The sequence below is a fragment of the Gossypium arboreum genome, chromosome 12 (genome assembly GCF_025698485.1).
Source record: "Gossypium arboreum isolate Shixiya-1 chromosome 12, ASM2569848v2, whole genome shotgun sequence".
Classification (NCBI taxonomy): Eukaryota; Viridiplantae; Streptophyta; class Magnoliopsida; order Malvales; family Malvaceae; genus Gossypium; species Gossypium arboreum.
In genome coordinates this window covers 107,686,177-107,710,015 of record NC_069081.1, presented here as the reverse complement: position 1 = coordinate 107,710,015, position 23,839 = coordinate 107,686,177, and the positions used below count along the sequence as shown (strand labels likewise).

General features: G+C 33.9%; 2 protein-coding genes and 1 long non-coding RNA gene across 8 annotated transcripts; 2 read left to right on the top strand and 1 right to left on the bottom strand.

The window, feature by feature from the left end:
• The first annotated feature begins 303 nt into the window (after positions 1 to 303).
• Positions 304 to 5,366, top strand: LOC108478859 (putative U-box domain-containing protein 50). 5 transcript variants are annotated; one of them, XR_008275845.1, is made up of 8 exons: positions 304 to 588; positions 678 to 826; positions 1,203 to 1,343; positions 1,415 to 1,954; positions 2,057 to 2,773; positions 3,140 to 3,195; positions 3,285 to 3,377; positions 4,022 to 4,115. XR_008275845.1 is itself a non-coding variant. In XM_053022779.1 (8 exons), exons 4-7 carry the CDS (start codon positions 1,742 to 1,744, stop codon positions 4,112 to 4,114), a joined length of 1,044 nt encoding a protein of 347 aa, XP_052878739.1. In that variant the 5' UTR covers positions 304 to 588; positions 678 to 826; positions 1,203 to 1,343; positions 1,415 to 1,741; the 3' UTR covers position 4,115; positions 5,032 to 5,366. The 5 variants fall into 5 exon arrangements, 3 of the variants coding, with proteins under 3 accessions (XP_052878739.1, XP_052878737.1, XP_052878738.1); XR_008275846.1 differs by having other exon boundaries at positions 3,140 to 3,167; positions 4,022 to 4,049; XM_053022779.1 differs by lacking the exon at positions 3,140 to 3,195 and adding an exon at positions 5,032 to 5,366 and having other exon boundaries at positions 2,057 to 2,701.
• A 3,969-nt stretch (positions 5,367 to 9,335) lies between these two features.
• Positions 9,336 to 13,001, bottom strand: LOC108478744 (uncharacterized). 2 transcript variants are annotated; one of them, XR_001870342.2, is made up of 4 exons: positions 12,853 to 13,001; positions 12,525 to 12,765; positions 10,340 to 10,432; positions 9,336 to 9,573 (listed from the first exon to the last, which is right to left on the bottom strand). XR_001870342.2 is itself a non-coding variant. In XM_053022782.1 (2 exons), the coding sequence occupies exons 1-2, from the start codon at positions 12,866 to 12,868 to the stop codon at positions 12,548 to 12,550; spliced, it is 234 nt and encodes a 77-aa protein (XP_052878742.1). In that variant the 5' UTR covers positions 12,869 to 13,001; the 3' UTR covers positions 12,520 to 12,547. The 2 variants fall into 2 exon arrangements, 1 of the variants encoding a protein (XP_052878742.1); XM_053022782.1 differs by lacking the exons at positions 9,336 to 9,573; positions 10,340 to 10,432 and having other exon boundaries at positions 12,520 to 12,765.
• Positions 13,002 to 20,803: 7,802 nt separating this feature from the next.
• On the top strand, positions 20,804 to 22,214 carry LOC128285344 (uncharacterized). Its single transcript, XR_008275848.1, has 2 exons — positions 20,804 to 20,985; positions 21,901 to 22,214. It is a non-coding gene; the product is annotated as an uncharacterized LOC128285344 (long non-coding RNA).
• The last annotated feature ends 1,625 nt before the right edge of the window (positions 22,215 to 23,839 follow it).

Genomic DNA, 23,839 nt, shown 5'->3' with positions numbered 1-23,839 from the left:
TTAATAATAGTTGTATTGTGTAATTTTCATTTTATGTTTTAGGATATGAAAAATGCATGCCAAATGTCAATTTTTTACGTTGCCGTATCAACAACTTACCATAATTGGTTGAATAGAAGGCAACGAATTAAACTTAAATTGCACCAAATTAAAATTCATGTATACAATTACACATTAAATCAATGGTAATGTATAATTGGATCAAACTTAAATTGCAACCGAATATAGGCCCAAATAGGTTGGACACTATTGGACTGTAGCCCAAGAAGAGTATTTATATTCTTGAAATATGGGCTAGACCCGGGGAGAGCAAACAAAATATAATTGTTTTTTCAATTTAAAAAAAATGAAAAACCCAAACCCTAAAATATCTCTGCGGGAGAGCATCAAACATGGAAAGAGTTTTCAAATTTGCCACTATTCGTACCTGAGTCAGTGTTTTTTCCTGTCTTCTTTTCATCTCTTTGTTTCAAAGAGCGGGAAACGAAGAAAAGCCTAAAGTTAGGGGTTTTGTGTTTTTTTTCTTCGAGTGATGGCGAATGTAGCAGTGGATAAAGATCAACAATAGCTAATGAATTTCCGTTTAAGGTAAGTCAGAAATCTTAGTAATGCTTTCCTTTTTATTGTGTTTCCATTTATTGTTTTATATATACGTTTTTTTTTGAATTTGGATGAAGGATCGGTGAAGGATCGGTGGGACAATAATGTGGAAGAGCTTGAAAACTATTTCCAGCAATTGTTGTCTTTGAATTTGGATGAAGAGATTGATATGTTACAAGCTAATCCAATGGAGTCAGATACACCAGAAAGCATCAATTCTAACATGGTGAGATAAGAACCATTTTTCAATGTTTGCAGCAGGTAGAAAATTTTTGTTGTTTATGCCTAACTAAATCCTGTTTTGCCAACAATTATCTATGTTCATTTCTTGACTCTAGAGGCACATGACAGGGACAGGATGTTTAATTATGTTTGGTCCCTTGTCTAGATTTGAATGTCTTGTCTTTTACCTAATTCTATAATTATTGAGCATCCATCATTCCATTTCCATGCCATAAGGAAAATGGTTGCATGTGGTAGAATTCCAACCCAAAGCTGCTAAATGTCTGCATGAATCAACTGAACTAAACACGCATTTAAGACAGTGCTTTTCTGACAATTATGTTGATGAGTAATTGGACAAAGCATTGTCTTATTGACAGAATGATGAAGAAAAAATGGAAGCTGTGCAATGTAAGATAGATGAAGCACATGAGGCTATTCTTTTGAAGAAGAAAGAAACTAAGGCTGATGTTGAAAGACATGCAAAAGCTAAATCGGCTATAGATTTATGCAATGCCAAGGTATTTTTTCAAGCTCTTTTGATTTTGTTTCGTGTGTGCTTGGAGCCTTAAATTCATTCATTTTCTTTTAGGCTGAGGATCTCGAAACTCAGATAAAAGAAGAGGTCACCCAATGGTTAGAAATTAAGAACGTATTGGACATTGAAAAAGAGAAACTATTTGAAGTTAAAAGAGAAGTTGAAGAGAGCAAAAATAGGCTTAATTCATTTAAGGAACATCAAGTTGAACTATCAAATAAACTTCAGAAATCAAGTCAAGCAAGAGCAAATGCTGTGGCTCAGTTGGAAATGGCTGCAGTTACAAGAGCTAAGATGGTAATGGAAATCGAGGAATTGAGGTGACAAAAGGATGTTTTTCAACGCAGGATTGAGTTTTGTAGAGAGAAAGATGCACTCAGAATGGTTGCACGATCAAACGAGTTAAGATGTGGTTATAGAGAGTATATGGCCGAGGATATTAGATTGGCGACTGATGATTTTTCGGAGCGTTTGCGATTAAAAGTGAGTGGAGATTGGTCGAATGTTTATCGAGGACGAATCAATCATTCAACGGTTGCGATCAAGATGCTCAATTCTGTTAATGGAATGTCTCAAGAAGACTTTCAAGCTAAGGTATGAACGAGAAATGACTACTTGTTTTAGTTAAAGTAGTTGTATCTAATCAGACAGATAGTCACATATATCTGAATAAATGTCGAACGTGAATATTTGTAGGTGAGGCTTCTTAATGACTTAAGACATCCACATTTGGTTGCTCTAATGGGATTCTGCTCGGAGCTGACATGCATAATCTATGAACACATGCACAATGGTAGCTTGAGAGACATTTTATTTACCCCCCAAAGGAGCTGTAGGAAAATAAATAGAAACCGAGTCCTTTGTTGGTATGATCGGATCAGAATAGCTTGCGAGGTTTGCTCGGGCTTGAGCTACTTGCACTCGGCAAAGCCAAGGCCCATAGTTCACGGTCATCTAACCACATCCAACATTCTCCTAGACCGTGACCTAGTTGCAAAGATTAGCAGCTTTGGCTTGAGACAGCACCATGATCACTATGATATAAGATTGGATATTCGAGCTTTTGGGGTTTTATTGATGCATATGTTAACTGGGAGGAATTGGGCGGACCTGATCGAAGATGCGACAGTGGAGGACCAGGCAGCACTCATTAAGGTCTTGGATGAGAAAGCAGGGAAATGGCCTTCGGACTTGGCAGTAGAACTTGCAAAAATATCTATGAAATGCATGTCGGTGTGCCGAGGGGCGAACCCAGATTTGCAGATTGCAACAGTAATGGAAGAACTACATGAGCTGAAAAAGAAAGCTGATGAACTGAGGGCTAGAGGGGGATTTGAAGTGGTAAGCAATGAGAACGTAAACAGTGAAGACTCAAATGAGGCACCAAGTGTTTTCCTCTGTCCCATATTCCAGGTTTGATTTTAATGGCAAATCCCTAAAAAAAAAAAAAAACTCTATTCATTGCAATTAGACATTTCAATCCTACCCAACACAATTTGACCATAGAAAAGCTAACCCAAGCCCATTCAACCCATACCCAAGTTGACTTGAACTTAAAACCAATTCGAACATAAAAACAATTCGACCAAGTTAACTTGAACTTAAAACCAATCCAAACCCAAAAACAATTCGAAAGTAATTTAAAATGATGCATACCTAAAATAACTGAACTCGAAATTGACCGAATCCTTCACCGAATCCTTCACCGATCCTTCACGGAAATCTTAGTAATGCATTCTAAGCCTTTTAATTTGCTGAACAATGGGGCTATCTGTGTAGGCAACTGCTGGTCTGAGGGCATTAGGAGGCAAGGCATTTGATAAAATTTGCAATCAGTAATTTTATTTTCGGATACATGTTTGTTATGGCCACAGCATTTACTTTACCATTTCCTCAAGCTAGTGCAATTTAAATATGTATTTAGGTTAGGGAACTTTTGAAAAGTAGAAGCACCCTTAAATCCGAGGCAAATGGGGTCAAAATTCTGGACAGCTCTCAAGAAGGTTCTTATGAGTGGGTATGATATGCTGAATTTTCTTGTACTTTTATACTTTGCTTTTACTTTGCATACTGTAACTGGGGTTAGAGTATCTTGGCGTCCCTATATTATAGCTAAAATGCAATTTAATCCTTGTATTATAGAACCGAGTAATTTAATCTTTAAACATTTGATATAGGCGCAAACAAGTAAAATTGATAACAATATTGATGTAAAATTATTTAAATGCTGATGTGGACTTTTCTTCTCAAATCTTACATAGTACATGAGTTGTACATGAGTTGAAATCCGACAATATGTATGTTCTTAATTGAAAAAATGTTGCTACTTCAGTTCCATCTTGAGATCAATATTTTTGTCAGATTTCGGGGGTCTATGCTAGCTTTTAGATGGTTTCCCGTTAACATTGCTATCAATTTTACTTATTTCTCCAATGTCAAACATGCAAAAGATTGAAGGACTCAATTCTGTAATATAGTGGATTAAATTGTACTTTTGACTAAGTACAAGGACTGCTTGATATTTTAATCTTATAACTGGTCAACATGAAAAAGGCCTTTTTCAAAAAAATGTCATCAGAAGAACATATTTTAACAACTCGGGATTGTGCTTTGCTGACTCTTAAAGTAATAACATATTTCATAACTTGATAATGTGTGCAGGTGGCGCATATGTTTCTGGGCATCTGTTGCTCCTGCTGCTATACTTGCTCTTTTTATGGAGTTTTCTGTAGAGAGTCCCCATTGGCTTTTTAAGGTGATTTGCTCTTCCTTCATATTCTGTAATAATAATTTTACATTCTCTCATTACATGGTCAGCATAAGTTAAGTTTCAGCTTCGCTTAATAAAACTTAGGTCTAGGTAACAGATGTGAATGTTATTAAAATTTACTAGAAAGAAGAAGGAATATTGAAATAATGTTCACATTTTATAGTTCCCGCAACTGTGAACAGTTAGCTTTAATTCTACCATGCATTAACTCTATAGTTTAAAATTCTAAGATTTCAATTGCAATTAGATTCAAGATTTGAATATGAAGCAGTTGTACAGTTGGGCATTTTTGTAAAGAAATATTCAACTGAAAAAGAAAAGAACAATTTTGAGTGCGTGGATATAGATCTGAATTAGATATTTAAGTAATTTCTTAGAAGTATCTACATATTGAGATAGGACAACAGACTCATTATACTGTTTTAAACAAACTCCTCTCAGCCTGAAATTTTAATTTGATGGAGAAAATAACATACTAACATGGAAGCTAGGTTCATTTATGGATTATGCTTTGGTAAATAAGCATAATTTATTTAATGTATAGCTTAAGACTTTTATTGCAAGTGTTATGTAAGTGCCTGATTTGGAGTTTCATTTAGAGCATTCTTAGCCAAATGATGTTTTAGCTCTATTAGTTGATTTTATTTATTATTGCTAGCCGCCACATTTGAAAATAATTGAAATTGTTCAACTCTATTAGAGCATTTAGGCAGGTTGTTCAACTCTTTTGGTGCTTTCTGAAGTGAAAATAATTGAAATTCTAATTCTTGCATTATGGTGGCATTATTAAAAATTTATTTTTCCATATCATAATTCAAAGAGATCAGATAATGTGCTTTGACATATGTGGCTTTGAGGGTCGTACAAGTGATTTCCTTATTGGCCTGACTCTGGCTTACAGGTGCATACTTTGGCTTTCTGTTCCGGTGTTTTGGATTCTCTGGCGGTTGAATTGAAAGCATCAAAGGACTTCTCTAAGTTATATGCAGGCATTGCAATACTTTGGCTTCATATAAGCTTGAACCAGCCTTCTGTTGTATATTGTTTCTTCTTTTTTTTTTGATCTTTTTCCTTTGATTAATGAGAGGTGATGATGAATTGGCATTCTTTTCTCATGAGGATAAATTTTGTTTTAGAAATTGTAATACTTTATGTGTTTGTGTGTGTTATTTTTTATGTATTAAATTACATATTAAATCAATGTTTATGTATTAAATTTAAATTCATTAATTTTTATATTTAGTTTTGAAATTTAAATTTTAATTGAAAATTTCATTTAATTAATATTTTTTATTTATCCTTAAAGTATATAGTTTAGATTTCAAATTTCAAAAATTAAACATAATATAATATTTTAACATAGAAATAAATATTATTTAATTAAAATAAAATAAATTTTAAAAGGTCATATTTTTAGCGGCGTTTTTAGGAAGAGCGCGCTAAAAGTCATGATCTTTAGCGGCGTTTGTGGGAAAAGCGTCGCGAAAGGTCCTGGTCTTTAGCGGCGTTTTTTAAAAAGGCGCCGCTAAAGGTCCTGGTCTTTAGTGGCCTTTTTTCTAAAAAACGCCACTAATTTTGCGGCGGTGTATATAGCGACGTTTTTTGCGGCGCTTGGGAAAGCGCCGCTAAAAGTATTAGTGGCGCTTATAAACGCCGCTAAAGGCAAAAAAAAAACGCCGCTAAAAGTCTGTTTTCCTGTAGTGTTAATAATTCTGTTATCAATATCCTCAAAATTAACAGAACTATCAGTCGAAGCAGTCGCTTCATACTCTGCCTTCTTATCTTTTAGTTTCTCCTAACAAATCAGTCAAAGAGTTAGAAACGAAATATACAATAAAAAGGAATACAACATAAAATTATTTAAAATTAAACTAATAAAAAAGACGAATTAAAACATTATAATTAAATATTATAAATATTTATAATGAATCAAATTTTATTAAGTAAATATACCATAATTTCTGACCTCGGATGTCATCTGAGTTCCATCTTTTTTCATGCGTAATGTCAAAAAGCTGAAGGCGCCCAACTTTTTGACCAGAAGAGGCTTCCTACAATATAGTAGTAAAAATATTATTTAATAGTAAAAAGTCATTAATACTTGATAGAATTAATAAATCCATAGTTCTGCGGCCTGAGCTACTCAAGCAAAACTTCTCAACCCTGCCGTGTGCGTAAATTTTTGTTTTTGCCTGCTGCTTGTTCCAACTCGCTCACGGTCCTACATAATGAAATTATTATTACGTATATAGTAAATACTATAAACCGAAGAATTTATAAGAGTTTGCAAGTACATAATACCTCTCCTTTCTTCGAATTCCAAAATCGAACCGCATCTTCCCATTGGTACCTCAACATTCCCGGTGGGACATTTTGCAATTTTTCTTCGAGGCTTATGGGTTTTTTAAAATATTCTTTTTTCAAACTGCTTTTATGGTCTCTCCATTTTTTTCCCAATGCCTTCTTGATATAGGAATCAGAGACCTCTAAAGCAAACCTCTCCTAAAAAACACAAGTTTAGGAATTAAATATAAATGAAACTTAAACCAAAGTATTATAAATTACATTAACGTTTTGTTACCTTAGTATTAGAGAGAGCTTGATTTTTATTGCTATCAGGCATGTTATGCCATGATTCGTAGTTGATGGGCAACATATTGGCATTTCGTGCTATAATGCCCAAATAGCCTGCTAAAAGTAGAGCTTCTTGTCCAACAGTGACCATGGTCATTTCTAGTTACTTGGACACGCCGATAGAATTTAAGTTATATAAATCATAGGAGCGTCGTCCTCAACCTCTCTAAGCGTCCCACCATTTTCATTTGAAAAATAATATATTATTACTATATTGAAATTTAAAATAAATCAAGAATAAAATTTAATACAATTTGTAAAATAAACTTAACATTACTTTGAAATTCCACAGACTCGTCAAGCGTTTAAAGACGCTTGAAGATCCAACAACTATCTGCTGTTCAGTACTTCTTCTAAATTTGTAGTATTCTTTACAATACTAAGATCTCTTAATCTTCTTCTAGGCATTTTTCCTACAACATATAAAATAGTTAAAATTTTAGTAAGAAATAACAACAATAGTAAATATAAAATAGTTAAATTATATAACATGACCAATGTTAAAATTAAAACATTACATATAAAGAAATATCATAAAATCTCACTACATCATAAATCGTAAATATCTTCGTCCACATCCTGACGAACCCATTGAAATTGTGTACTAGTACTAGGGATATTTTCATTTAAGTTTTGTTTTGGAAAAGGCAAAGTTTCTGATCTTTCAACGATGTCCTCTCTACTTCCATTCCCCATGTCAAACAAGTCTCTAGGGGTGTTTCGGAGTACAACATACCAACCCTCATCAATTGGATCTTTCAAGTAAAAAACTTGTTTAACTTGAGAAGAAAATACATACTGACTCGTCTATCAAATGTTCTCGGTGTGAATTAATTGAGAGAAATTCACCATTGTAAAACCAAACTGATCATTTTAATTCATGAGCAAGATTAGCATCACCCAATCACATCGAAATAAGATAACTTTCCATTTTCCATAGTAATCCAACTCAATAATGTCGGTTAGAAGTCCGTAATACGCCACATTTCCCTCGACAGGATTACTGTCCCTAGCACTAGCGTAACTTGTAATTAATGAATTAACAACTACTCCACAATTTTGAGTTCTCCTCAATCTCTCGCAATATTTGGTATGAAATCTGAATCCATTCATGATGAAGCCACTATATCTTTTTACTACTCGATTCGGACCTTTGGAAAGCCATTTAACTTCGTCATTAACGACATTGGCACTCCAAACCAATTGAATCAAAAGTAAATTGAGTAATTGTAAATGTTATGAGAAAATATTATTATTTGTCAATAAAATGTTGAGTTGCATACCGTTTGACTTAACCATTCATGAAAAGATTTTGCGAATAACCTATAATTGATCCTTCTGGATAACGCTTGTTACGGCAATAAGACTTCAATTTGCTTAGGAACCTAAACACCATATACAACATTATCAAAACTGGTAACTATAGGTATAAAGGTGAATGCCTTTGAAATAAATTAGCACCTTTCAATTGGATACATCCAACGATAGAAAACAGGCCCACCAATTATTGCTTCACGAGGGAGATGAATGACAATGTGCACCATAATAGTGAAGAAGGAAGGTGGAAAGATCTTCTCCAAATTGCATAATGTCAAAGCGGCTCGATCTAGTACTTTTTCAAGTTCTTCAACATTCAGAACTTTGCCACAAATTGCTTTCATTATATTAGACAGTTCAATTATACAGGACGTTACCTTCTTTGACATACAACACCGTAAAACAACTGGAAGTAGATCTTGCATCAAGATGTGATGGTCATGTGATTTTAATGAATATAGTCTTCGATCTTTAAGACTTACACATTGAGATATATTTGATGCATACGCATTCGAAACCTTTATATCCTTCAACACCGTGCAGAACATTTCTTTCTCTTCCTTTGACATTACAAAAATTGTATGCGGCAACCAATAGGACGTACTTGGAGATGAAGATCACGCCTAATTCCCATGTGAACTAAATCAAGTCGACTCTGAAGATTATCTTTGATTTACCATCGACGTTCAAAATTGTCTAGATGATGTTCTCGCAGACATTCTTCTCAATATGCATCACATCAATATTGTGGCGTAATATGTGATGCTCCCAATAAGGTAACTAAAAAAAAATACTTCTTTTCTTCTACAAGTCCGCCTTATTAGGGTCATCCTCCTCGTCAGATTCATCATCAGATTCATCCCTCAATCGTTTATTTGTTTGCCTGTTAGATGGTTGATTCAGCTTCCTGTAACTGAAATCCATATCTTTTAACATGAATAAGATTTCAGATCCAATGATCGCTTCAGAGCTTTTTCAACTCTTGATGATCAAATAAAGCCCTCTGAAATCTATAGCTATGATTTTCATCTAACCACCGACGATGCCCCATATAGCAGAACTTCTTCCCATTCACTACAGCAAAATTGACTTTTAGCGGCGTTTTTTTAGGCCTTTAGCGGCGCTTTTAAGCGCCACTAAAACTATTCGCGGCGTTTTTGCAAGCGCTGCAAAAAACGCCGCTATAGATGGCGCCGCTAAAGGTCATAAAAATTAAAAAAAAAAATATTATAAAATATTGTAAGTCCTGAAAAATATAAAAAAAATTAAAATTCATTATCAAAATATTGAAAAGAATAATAATCTATGATATAAATACATCCCGCCAAACAAAATACCGCACTTATCATACTACACCAGAAATCTAACAAAATACAAATAGAACAAAATAATGATAGAATGCACACTTTAAGATAAGCAGTTAGCTTAAACAAGTCGTCACTATGCATGAATTCAGCTAATCCTGGACTATGCATCCACCAAAAACTCAAACCTGAGAAAAAAGAAAAAAAAAGTTAATGAATGACACATATAACATCAAATTAATAATAAAATATGCAATTAACAAGTCAATATTAACGCCACATATAACATCAAATTGCACAACTTAATATACTCAATACATTAGCAGAAATATATGCCCATTTAGAATTTAATGCCAGAAAATGGAACAATGTACCATTTAGAATTATACTTTTGAATCATCTTTTGCATCAAGTGAATTATATGCCCATTTACATGCAGAATTTACAGTATTTACATGCAGAATTTACATGCATCAACAACATTAATGATATACCTTATTACATGCAGAATTTACAGTATTTAAGCTCCTTAGAATTATACTTTTGAATCATCTTTTGCATCAAGTGAATTATATGCCCATTTAGAATTTAATGCCAGAAAATGAAACAATGTACCATTTAGAATTATACTTTTGAATCATCTTTTGCATCAAGTGAATTATATGAATAAACACTGCCGTCATCAACAACATTAATGATATACCTCATTACATGCAGAATTTACAGTATTTAAGCTCCTTAGAATTATACTTTTAAATCATCTTTTGCATCAAGTGAATTATATGCCCATTTAGAATTTAATGCCAGAAAATGAAATAATGTACCATTTAGAATTATACTTTTGAATCATCTTTTGCATCAAGTGAATTATATGAATTATGATTACCACATCCATAATGTTTGGAATGGAAACGGATTCTAAACATATCAATGTTGGATAGGATTAGGTGATACCTTCTCCAGAAAGCAAAGTGCAGATAGACCAGCCGTTTGATTGAAAGAGATGTCCACCGGTATGTCATTCACAGTGCATTTCACTATTTTAACCTGAAATCAAATTCCAAAATAACCGAAATGAGCTCAAGATGATTTTAAGGTATATTTACTGCTTACGTACATATACTAATATGCAATAAATACCATTTAACTGCACGGGAACAACGACAAAGATGCAGCTGAAAATTTAATATCAGTATAATAGCACAAATAGAAGTTGTTGCCAAGTGTCCAACAGCATATGACTTATGTGGTTTTATTCAATATCAGTTAAGCGCCTAGTCATTTGCTACCCTAATTTCCGTTATCTACATTACAGGAACGTCTTTTAAATTTTTACACGTGACAGAAAGTTATAAAGGGTGCTACCTTAATCGATTAGCATTAGGATGCAGTTTCGATGCTATGTCCAATAAAAGCGAAGTTAAGGAAAGAAATAAATCAGATGAAAAACACAATCCTTTAGATGTACTTGATGACAGCTGCGATTATCTAGTTCATACACATGAAACCATATCAAGCTCATAAATGGAATATACTACATAAGTTTTAGATCCAAGGCATGGGGTCATCTCTTACGTTAACTTGCTAACCTATGACGAGCAATCCTACATATCTCATTCTTAAATTTCTCATACCTCTAGGCATCTTTCTAACTTGGCAGCAACTAAACAGCCATGGGACAGAAAAGAAAAATGATAAGTGCCAAATTCAAGAAAGATGCAAAGTAACAAAGTGGAAGTTAACTATATCTTTAATTGAATTACAAGGTATCACAAATTTTCTGATATTGTGTTAGCAATAATTATATTACTGCTGCAGTCAGCAAGTCAGATATTTTTTAAAAAATATAACAGTTTAATGATTTTTCTTCCTTTTTCCTGGAAAATTCAGGAACAAGAAGCATTAAAAGAAAATAAATATTAATTAGTTGTTGTTGCAACTTTCTTAGATACAAAAGAGGGTTTAATTGAAAAACTTTTCTTTTTTTTTGGAAATATTTATGAAAAATATTTTAGAATTTTATCAAATAATATTTAAAAGTCATAAAACAAACTAAAGTTAATCAAAATAATACCTAAAATTAATATAAACTATATGATTAAAACAAGAATGTTAAAATCATGATAATATAACCAATTTATTGTCTTCAACTAACAAGGCATTTTTCTGGTATAACATGAAGAATATTAATAGCATGTAAATAATAAAAATTTGTTTTACTGATAAAATACTTATATTTAAAAATCTAAAATCGTGTGAGCAATAATTGTATGCTGCTATAGTCAGCAAGTCAGATTATAAAAAAAAAAAGCAGTTTTCTGAATTTTCTTTTTCTTTTTTACTGGAAACTTCAGTAAAAAAAAAAAAACATTAGAAGACAAGAGAACAAGTTTTAGTGAGATGTAGTTGCAGCTTTCTTAGGTAACAAAGAGAGTTTCTCGTCACTTTCATGCCATATGATGCCGTATGCTACAAAAACTTGTTTAGCATTAAGAAGCTAGTGAAATCTTATTCAAAAGACTGAACAAAATAAGTCTTAGTTTATTATGCTTCTAAAAGATCACTGTGATTTTCGGTTTCATTTTTGGTTGCTTTCAGGCTACAACTGTATGAGACAAGAAATATTTGTCAGATACTCTCTGCCTTTTAAAGTATCAAGTAAATTACTTTGATATCCATGCTCACAAGCAGAGTATATAAATGCTCAGTGCTCCTGCATATGAAAACCCAGCAAAATTTACTCATAACATGGTTTCACAGCCATTGGTATCTCTATTCCTGCTAAACATTAAATGGGTACAACACATACCTAGCAAGAAACAAAACATAGATAAAAAAAAAGCTTGACGAGAAACATTAAGCATTGAAACCAAAAGATGTTCCTACAAGGGCATTTGACAGAGCAATCTTTTATGAAGGCACCGATTTCAGAGGCTAGTTTATTATGCTTCAATGTGGAAAACTTTGGAATTGAATTTCCCTAGGTGTAACGTTCACATAAAAGTCTTCACTCCTAAAAAGGCATTTGACAAAGCAAACAATTTCTAGAATTTGTCCAGTTATACAAGGAACACCAACACACAGAAATGAGACCATTTTACAACCCAGGGCTAAAAATTTGAAGGAAAATTAAGTTTACCTCATTCCCATAGTAACCTTTGATTAGCCTCTGAAAGTAAGCAATAATATTTTGTCGATTTTGTTCAAAAACCAAAGAAGGTTGAATGATACAAAGTATCTCCTGCGTTCTTTGCTCAGACAACAGCCACCGTCGCGGGATTTCATGGCATTACCACCCCTATCACCACCTCTTCCACCACCTCCTCTTCCTCTCCCTCTTCCACCATTACCTCTGCCCCTAAACCCACCACCATCACGGCCTGAAACATGATTAAACCATTAGGAATGCCATAACGAGAGTCTGTAACTAAAAATGATAGGAAACGTAAGAGACGTTGGTTACTTACCTCTTGCAGGTCTCATCACTGCGAGAGTTTGAAATAATGAAAGTGAAGAATCAAAAACTAAGTGAAAACAGAGAGTGTGAGGCGATAAAAATGTGTTGAGGCAAATGCTAGGGTTTTGGCGAAAAATGTAAATGGAAAACGAACCCGTTTAAGTTAAATTTCCAATTAAATTTATAAATACTTAACGTAAATTTACGTAAACTTAATATATTGTTTTAATTTTTTTATAAATATATACATGTTATTTTCATTTGATATTTATTAATTTTTAAATATAAACAAGTTAAATATTTTTAATTATTATTATTTTTCTATTAGTCATTGAATTATATGTAAATTGTGGATTTAGTCATTTTACTTTAATTTTGTTATTTTTAGTCATTGTAATTTTGAAATTTTGAAATTATAGTATTAATTAAATGGTAGCTATTAAATTCATTAAGTTTTGCTATTTCCAAAATTTAATGTAACAAACATATTATTCACAAAAAGCCGATTCTGGATTTAATGGTTGTCATTTGTGTCAAAATTAAAATTTCAAAAGTTGAAAAGTATAGGGACCAAGAATGATCTAATTGGATAACATGAACTCAACCTACAACTTTATGCACAATATCAAGACTAATAGCAGAATTTAACCAAACATATATAATTGCTATCATTTGAGTGATCATGACTAAAATTTTAAATTTTGAAAAGTACAAAAGATAAATTTGATCGATTTGAAAAATATAGGGACTAAAACTAATCAAATTAAGTGTAGAGAAATTAATTTGAATTGAATTATTTTAATATATCAAAATATTTTTAGATTAAATCTTAAACCATTTAATATATATATAAAGTATATCTATTATCTCTTAAATAATTTAAACTATAATCATAAGTTTAATATATTCAAATTAAGATTATCTCTTTTACAATTATATAAGAAATCATTTAATATATAAATTAAAAATACTAATTAATCTAAACCTTAAACCTTTTAACCCCTATCCCATAAACACTAAATTCTAAACCCTTAACCCTTAACCCCAAACCCTTGCACCTTAAACTCCAACCCTAACCCCTAAACCTTAAATCATAATCCCTAAACCCATAATTCATCATAAACCTTCAAACACTAGTTAACTCCTAAACCTTAAACCCTAAACCATATATCTTAAACCATAGTTAACTCATAAACTTTAAACCTTAAACCATATATCTTAAACCATAAACCATAAACCATAAACTATAATGATAATTAATTCGATATTTTAAATTCAATACTATCTCTTTTACGATTATAAAAGAAAATATTTAATATATTGTATAACCATAAATTTTAATAATTATTGTTTTAGGGGTTATAGATTAGTGTTTATGATTTTTTGGGGGTTTAGGGGTTATATGACTTTCAGCGGCGTTTTACCAAAAGCGCCGCTAATGCTCTGGTTTTTAGCGGCGTTTTTCCAAAAGCGCCGCTAATGCTCTGTTTTTCGCGGCGTTTTTTAGTAAAACCCGACTATTGCTCTGTTTTTAGTGGCGTTTTTGGTAAAACGCCGCTATTGCTATGTGTTTTACTATTTTTGCGGTGTTTTTTGATAAAACGCCGCTAAAGCCCTATTTTCCTGTGGTGACTATATAACCACTGTGAACACGTTTTGTAACATTCCAAAATAGGGCCTAAACGGAATAGTGGTTGCGAAACCACAAATTCGGGGTAGAGAAAAATTTATTTTATTATTATTTTGAGGTTCATGGTATGATTACATGATTGTGCGAAAATTTCGTAATAAAATTCTATGCATAAAGTGCTTAAGTTGAGGTTAGGGACTAAATCGAATAATTTGCAAAACTTGCATTCTAGAAGTTTTTAGTATGAAATTATTTTGGAATATTAATTAGGAGATCTTAAATGGTAATTTGACCAATTTTAAGTTCATGGACAAAATTAGGACATGGAAGGAATTTTTGAAAGTTTAGTAAGGAGGGCATTTTGGTCATTTGGTTATTAACATTAATAAAAGGTAAAAGATGATAAAATTGTATCATCTTCTTCAAGTTACCAGCCGAACCTTACCTCTCTCCATAGCTGGGGTTTTTTCCAACTTTCAAGCTTCATAGTAAGTGATTCCAAGCCCCGTTTTTAATGATCTTTACGTTTTTGAAGTCCTGGTAGCTCGATAAAGCTTATGCTAGCAATAATTTAAGTTAGGAATCAAATTTGGAAAAATAGCCATAGGTAAAATTTGTGTATTTTGATGTTTTATGATGGAATATGAGGTTTTAAATTATGTTAGACAACTTGTGCTACTTGGTTTTAAGTGAAAACGAGTAAAAAGGCTTAATCGGTAAAAATACCTAATAGTCATAAGTACATGTTAGTGTGTGAATTTGATGTTGTCATAGAAGGGAAAAATGATATGCATGTTTATTAATATGTATGATTGAATGGTGATTATCACATGAAAATTATAAAAAAATGTGAAAGTAACCTAAAAACAGATTTAAGTAACAGTAATGACGTAACTTTGAAAAATCACTAAAAATTGTAGAAACATAGTTTGAAGATGAATAATATATGAAATTAAAGCTTATTATGTCTATTTTCTTATGGAATAAGAAAAATAGGTAAAGGTATTATATTTCATGATATATCTAAGTTTTAGTGAAATAGGGTCAGAGCGATTTCTGGACCCCCTGTTTCAACTTTGGAAATTCACCATAAATTGTAAAAAACTGATTAGAAGGTATACTTTATATGGTTATAATCCTTGTTGAGTCTAGTTTTAAGAGAAACAAACGGCTTAGTGATATGAATTTTTTACAGGAAGAAACATGGTTCGTAGTAACAAGAGATTAGTGCAGTCGAGTTTTGAAATAGGGGAAATTTAACTAATAAACTGTACTAATTGGCCAAGTCAAAAAAATCTATGAAAAAAATTAGTAGATAGATATATGAGTCTAGTTTCAGGAAAAATTTTCGGATCTTAATTTCAAGTTTCGAAACTCAAGATATGAATTTTTAGGCGACTATGACGCAGAATGGCAGCACATTCCAAAAAGCTTAAATAAACAATTTAAACCTATTTAAGGGATAGATTAAGTTTAGTAATGCCTCGTGCTCGATTCTGGCAACAGTCTCGGGTAAGGAGTGTTACACGTTTGAGCAGCACAACAAGGACAAGCATAACGTCCTCTGGTACTCCAACCAGATAAATTCGCATATGTCGGGAAATCATTAATTGTCCACAGCAAAGCAGCACGTAGGTAAAAGTTCTCATTTCTCAATACATCATACGTCTCAACACCCGCCCATAATTGTTTTAACTCTTCAATAAGTGGCTGTAGATATATGTCAATATCATTTCCGGGGCCTTTCTCTCCGGGGATAATCATAGATAATATCAAAGAAGATTACTTCATGCAGAGCCATGGAGGCAAATTATAAGGAACAAGGACCACAGGCCAAGTACTGTACGAGGTGCTCATGATTTTAAAAGGATTAAATCCGTCAGATGCTAACCCGAGCCTTACACTCCGAGGATCACTTACAAAGCTTGGAAATTTATTGTCAAATGATTTCCATGCTAAAGAATCTGTAGGATGCCTTAATAATCCATCATCCATTCGTTGATCATGATGCCACGTCATAAACTCGGCTGTCTTTGACGACATGAATAGCCTTTGAAGCCTTGGGATTAGCGGGAAATAACGCAAAATCTTGTTCGGCTTCCTTATTGACTGTGGCCCATATTCATCCTCATTAACATCTTCTGCATCTCTATTCATCCAACGAGATTTACCGCAAACATGACAAGACTGTTGATTTCTCCGATCACCCCAATACAACATGCAATCATTTGGGCAACTATGAATTTTGTTGTACCCAAGGCTCAAATCTTTTATCACTTTCTTCATGTCTTTACATGATTGAGGGATTTTTGCAAACGGGAACATTTCTCTCAAAAGCTTTAACAGCATTGTCAAAGAGTTTCCGGTCCACCCTCCCAAACATTTTAAGTGAAAAAGGAGAATATAGAATGACATTTTCAAAAATTTTGATCCTTCATAAAGTTCTTCATTCATTTCACCAAGTAACGTGTAGAACTTTTCCGCTTCTTCATTCGATTGTTCATCCGGTACACTTCTTCTCGTTTCCATAAAAGTATTCCCACCGATATTATAATCATCGGATACAACATAGTTTAGTGGAAATGATTGGAAACCTTCACTCCGCATATTAAATGCATCCCGCATCATACCTTCCATGTCATCTTCTCTAATATACTGACGGTAACCACTATAAGGATAACTGTAACGCCCCAATTTTCGGGAATCCTGTGAATGTTGGCATAGGTTTAATTATGTTAGTGGGCAGAACCCGACAATTTTAGTTAATTTTTGTTCCATAAGAAAAAATGGGTGAAATTATGAAATAGAACCTATATGAAAATGTTTGAAAATGCTATAGGCTAAATTGAAGTGGCCAAATAAATAGGAGTGCAAAATAGGAGGATTTGCATGACAAACCTCCCATTTTACATGAAGTGGCCAGCCATCATGTTGTTGAAGACAAAATGTGCACTTGATATCCATAATTTATGGTACAAATTGATACAAATTGATAATAGGTTAGGTAAATGTTCCATGATAATGGGTTAGGTAAATGTTTCATGATAATAGGTTAGGTAAATGTTTCATGATAAGAATTTCATGTCTTTTGTATTAAAGAATTAAATGGATGAAATATGAAGTTTTATTAAAAGAAAAAGGGGTGAAAAGAACAAAGTTTTGTCCATCTTTGTTCATCATAGCTGAAAGTTAGAGAAGAGAAAGGAGAGGAGAAAGCTCTTGAGTGTTAGGTCACTTGGGGAAGAAAATTGAAGGTAAGTTCATGGTAGTTGGCTTCTATCTTGATGTTCATGGGTTCTTCTTGATTCTACCTTAACTCTTGAAGCATATTTTGGTTTTTAGTTGTGTTGTGAGCATTTAGTCATGAATTAAAATGAAGGAAATGGTTGTTGTTTCATGTTCGTTTGATGAAAAATGGAAGATAGGTGAAGTTGAGCCAAACAAATGAGCATGCATGTGCCTTAGATGTTAAAGGGAAAAATCAGCTAACATGTTGTGCTTTAAAATGATGAAATGGAGATTATACTTAAGTAAAATCATAGATATGTGATGATTGATTGGTGATATACATGTTTAAATAACATGCATGCAAGATAGGTGTATGAAAGAGTGATTTGGTAATAAATCTGCTTGGGACAGCAGCAGTAACGTGACTTTGGAAAATCACCATAAATTGTGGAAGATGAATTAGAAGCTGCATAAATTATGTAATTAAAGCTTAATGAGTCTAGTTTCAAATGGAATAAACGGGAACATATTTTGAATTCTGTACAATGATAAATTTGATTCGTAATGAAGAGTGGTCAGATTAGTCAAACAGTGAAACATGGGAAACTTTAAGAAAAATCTGGTATTGATTGGCCAAACCAAAAATTCTGAAAATTTTATGGATAAAAGATATATGAGTCTATTTTTAGGGAAAATTAACGGCACTTGATTTGGAGTTCCGTAGCTCTAGTTATAAATGATTTAGTGACTATTGCTCAGGAAGACAGCTTACAGTGAAATTTTGATTATGTGGTAAACATTGAAAAAAAAATTGTTAATGAGTTGCTTATTGATTTCTTATAAGCTTACTATGATCTGTAAGTGTGGTTGGCCGAATATTGTAAGGGGTTAATACGTAGTTTGTATTTGAATAGTTAGATTAACGTGTTAGTAATCCAATTGTAGGCGGTTCGTGTGTGGATCTCGTCAGCATATCGTCGCAAACAAGTGTGTAACTAACACCCTCTTACTTAGTCTAGATCGGCAAAAGTCGAAAAGCCAAAATGCCGAAAACCGGTATTTTGTAGATTTGCGAGTGTGCGAATGCTCGTGAGGTAAATCGATTAATGTTTTTGGTAAACTGCAAAATTTGGACTGCAAAGTGCATGATTTCTATGCCCTCGATATTTTTGGGCTTAATGGGCCAAAATTGGAATGATGGGCCAAAGGGCCCAATTCAGTAAGAACCCTCGGTACGTGATTCTGTTAGTACGTGAAAAGTAGGAATATGCATGAAAAACTCTAAAATAGATAAATTACTAAAATACCTTTAAAAGTGGAAAATTTACAGTTTTACCCCTAGTAGATAAATTACCGAAATACCCCTATGGTTAAATTGACCTAAATGCATGTTTGATTGTTGTTATTTACTGCATGCCATGTTGTTATTATCGATGCATGGGACTGGGATATTGACGGAGGAATCTTGAAAGTGGCTTGGCCATGTCTTGGAGGCTTTGCCTCAATTCTTTGATAAGCGAGCAGCAAAGGTCAGAATCGTGGAGTGTTGGGTTGGATGGGTTGAGCTATTCCCACATGGAGTGTATGGCTGGTGCGGGTGGAGTGTAGTGGTTGGTGGGTTGAGTAGTCTCCCCAAATGGGCTTGCATATGTTTACTGATGTTGCATGTATTTTGAAATAGGCCTATGGGCCATACTTTTATCTGAATAAGGGGCTAAGGCCCAGTTTATTGTAATCTGAAAAGGGCTCTGGCCCAGTACCACTGTTCCCCAAATGGGCTTGTATATGTTTATTGATGTTGCATGTATTTTGAAATGGGCCTATGGGCCATACTGTCATCTGAATAAGGGCTAAGGCCCGTTTATTATAATCTGAAAAGGGCTCAGGCGATTACCACTTATTACTGAATGGGCTTAGGCCCAATAGGCTTGAGTGACTTGGGCTTGAATGGGTTTTCCTTACACACTGAGTTTCTCCAAACTCACCCCTTTTATTTTCATCCACGCAGGAAATCCCCAACCATAGTGGGCTTGGAGCTGTGAGGGAATTCGGAGTGGCCACCCATTCTAAAAGTTTGATTTTCTTCTGGTGAACTGGATATCCTTTTATTTACGTTTGAGGTTTTGGGTTTTTAAATGTAATGAGGCCGCTTAATTATTTTTGATGGTTTTAATATGTGTTACTAAGATAGGTAATATTTATATTTAACTGTTGAAATTGGATAGCTTTAGGGCGCGTTTTCAAAAACAGTAATTGATTTCAAAATAACACGAAAACAAGCAAAGCTTCCGCAATGAAGACATTTTCCAAAATTAATCATTTTTCCTAAAAAGAACTTAATCAAATTGGTTTCCTAGTAATATACATGACGTTAAGGTATGGCAATGGCGGTTTGCATGTCTAGGATTGGATCCGAAGGGAGTTTGGTAAAGCAGTCCGATGGACTCACCTCCTCTTTTCCAGTTTCGTACCTGGTGCACAGCTTCCATTCACTTTAACCTTTAATGAATTAATCTTTTGAACATCAAGTACGATTTTCTGGACTTAGAATGGAATTTTTTTTTTTACGTTTTTGATGTGGCATGCCGGATCCGGCCATAACGTCTGGGCCGGGTTTGGGGTGCTACAATAACCCGGATTAATCGTCGAAGAGGCTCCACTAGGTGTACACTGTAACGCCCCAATTTTCGGGAATTCTGTGAATGTTGACAAAATTTCATGCTTTGATTTTGTCATTTGTGAGTGAAATTATGAAATAGGACCTATGTGAAAATGTTTGAAAATGCTATAGGCTAAATTGAAGTGGCCAAATAAATAGGAGTGCAAAATAGGAGGATTTGCATGATAAACCTCCCATTTTACATGAAGTGGCCAACCATCATGTTGTTGTAGACAAAATGTACACTTGATATCCATAATTTATGGTACAAATTGATACAAATTGATAATAGGTTAGGTAAATGTTCCATGATAATGGGTTAGGTAAATGTTTCATGATAATAGGTTAGGTAAATGTTTCATGATAATAGGTTAGGTAAATGTTCCATGATAATGGGTTAGGTAAATGTTCCATGATAATGGGTTAGGTAAATGTTTCATGATAAGAATTTCATGTCTTTTGTATTAAAGAATTAAATGGATGAAATATGAAGTTTTATTAAAAGAAAAAGGGGTGAAAAGAACAAAGTTTTGTCCATCTTTGTTCATCATAGCTGAAAGTTAGAGAAGAGAAAAGAGAGGAGAAAGCTCTTGAGTATTTGGTCATTAGGAGGAGGAAAATTGAAGGTAAGTTCTTGGTACCTTGCTTCTATTTTGAGGTTCATGAGTTCTTCTTGATTCTACCTTAACTCTTGAAGTATATTTTGATTTTTAGTTGTGTTGTGAGCATTTGGTCATGAATTAAAATGAAGGAAATGGTTGTTGTTTCATGTTCTTTTGATGAAAAATGGAAGATATGTGAAGTTGAGCCAAACAAATGAGCATGCATGTGCCTTAGATGTTAAAGGGAAAAATCAGCTAACATGTTGTGCTTTAAAATGATGAAATGGAGATTATACTTAAGTAAAATCATAGATATGTGATGATTGATTGGTGATATACACGTTTAAATAACAAGCATGCAAGTTAGGTGTGAAAGAGTGATTTGGTAATAAATCTGCTTGGGACAGCAGCAGTAACGTGATTTGGAAAATCACCTTAAATTGTGGGAGATGAATTAGAAGCTGAATAAATTATGTAATTAAAGCTTAATGAGTCTAGTTTCAAATGGAATAAACGAGAACATATTTTAAATTCTGTACAATGAGAAATTTGATTCGTAATGAAGAGTGGTCAGATTAGTCAAACAGTGAAACATGGGAAACTTTAAGAAAAATCTGGTATTGATTGGCCATACCAAAAATTCTGAAAATTTTATGGATAAAAGATATATGAGTCTATTTTCAGGGAAAATTAACGGCACTTGATTTGGAGTTTCGTAGCTCCAGTTATAAATGATTTAGTGACTGTTGCTCAGAAAGACAGCTTGCAGTGAAATTATGATTATGTGGTAAACATTGACAAAAATTTGTTAATGAGTTGCTTATTGATTTCTTATAAGCTTACTATGATCTGTAGGTGTGGTTGGCCGAATATTGTAAGGGGTTAATACGTAGTTTGTATTTGAATAGTTAGATTAACGTGTTAGTAATCCAATTGTAGGCGGTTCGTGTGTGGATCTCGTCAGCATATCGTCGCAAACAGGTGTGTAACTAACACCCTCTTTCTTAGTCTAGATCGGCAAAAGCCGAAATGCCGAAATGCCGAAAACTGGTATTTTGTAGATTTGCGAGTGTGCGAATGCTCGTGAGGTAAATCGATTAATGTTTTTGGTAAGTTGCAATGTTTGGACTGCAAAGTGCATGATTTCTATGCCCTCGATATTTTTGGGCTTAATGGGCCAAAATTGGAATGATGGGTCAACGGGCCCAATTCGGTAAGAACCCTCGGTACGTGATTCTGTTAGTACGTGAAAAGTAGGAATATGCATGAAAAACCCTAAAATAGATAAATTACTGAAATACCTTTAAAAGTGGAAAATTTACAGTTTACCCTAGGAGATAAATTACCAAATACCCCAGGTTTAAATTGACCTAAATGCATGTTTGATTGTTGTTATTTCTGCATGCCATGTTGTTATTATCGATGCATGGACTGGAATATTGACGGAGGAAGTATTGAAAGTGGCTTGTCCACGTCTTGGAGGCTTTGCCTCAATTCTCGATAGCTGAGCAGCAAGGCTGCAAGCTGTGGAGTGTTGAAATTTGGGTGGGTTGAGCTATTCCCACATGGAGTGTATGGTGGTAGGGTGGAGTGTAGTGGTTGGTGGGTTGAGTAGTCTCCCAAATGGGCTTGCATATGTTATTGATGTTGCATGTATTTTGAAATGGGCCTATGGGCCATCTTGTTATCTGTATAAGGGCTAAGGCCCGGTTTATCGTAATCTGAAAAGGGCTCGCCCATACCACTATTACCCAAATGGGCTTGCATATGTTTCTTGATGTTGCATGTATTTTGAAATGGGCCTATGGGCCATCATTATCTGAATAAGGGCTAAGGCCCGTTTATTATGTCTGAAAAGGGCTCGCCCAAGACCATTATTACTGAATGGGCTTAGGCCCAATGGGCTTGAGTGACTTGGGCTTTGAATGGGTTTTTCTTTACACTGAGTTTCCCAAACTCACCCTTTTATTTTCATCCACGCAGAAATCCCCAACCATAGTGGGCTTGGAGTGTGAGGGAATTCGGAGTGGCCACCCGCTCGAAAGTTTGATTTTCTTCGGTGAACTGGACATCCTTTTAATTACGTTTGAGGTTTTGGGCTTTTAAATGTAATAAGGTGCTTATTTATTTTGATGGTTTTTAATATGTATTATTAAGATAGGTAATACTTATTTTAACTGTTGAAATTGGATAGCTTTAGGCGCATTTTCAAAAACAACAGTTGATTTCAAAATAACACGACAACAAGCAAAGCTTCCCAATGAAAGTATTTTCCAAAATTAATCACTTTTCCTAAAAATGACTTAATCAAATCGGTTTCCTAGAAATATCCATGACGTTAAGGTGTGGCAATGGCGGTATGCATGTCTAGGATTGGATCCGAAGGAGCTTGGTATAGCGATCCGATGGACTCACCACCTCTTTTCCGATTTCCTACGGTGCATGACTTCCATTCACTTTAACCCTTAATGAATTAATCTTTTGAACATCAAGTACGATTTTCGGGACTTAGAATGGAATTTTTTTTACGTTTGATGTGGCATGCGGATCCGCCGAACTTCGGGCGGGTTTGGGATGCTACATTTAGTGGTATCGAGCCATTACAACAACTCGGTGTGGAATGGGTTTACAAAACAAAGATTTTTGAAAGCGAAAATTTTATAAAGAATGCGAAAAACTTGATTTTCAAAATTTAGATCTTTAGAAGGTGGCATTCCGAATCCCCGGCTCAAGTCTGTAATATTCTGAATTTTTCTGAATATTTTCCTGAATTATCTGTCTGTACTGAAACCCTACTAGGACACTCTAGATAGGATGATACTAAAATCATAGGAAAATCTGATAAGAGACTGAAACTGTAGCTAGACTTCAATTCTGT

Bases quoted from the DNA above. Each gene is read 5' to 3' on its own strand.
- LOC108478859 (XM_053022777.1), top strand. From the start codon at position 1,742: ATGGTTGCACGATCAAACGAGTTAAGATGTGGTTATAGAGAGTATATG. The intron at 1,955-2,056 runs GTATGAACGAGA...GAATATTTGTAG, and splicing joins AAGAAGACTTTCAAGCTAAG to GTGAGGCTTCTTAATGACTT. The intron at 3,378-4,021 runs GTATGATATGCT...TAATGTGTGCAG, and splicing joins AAGAAGGTTCTTATGAGTGG to GTGGCGCATATGTTTCTGGG.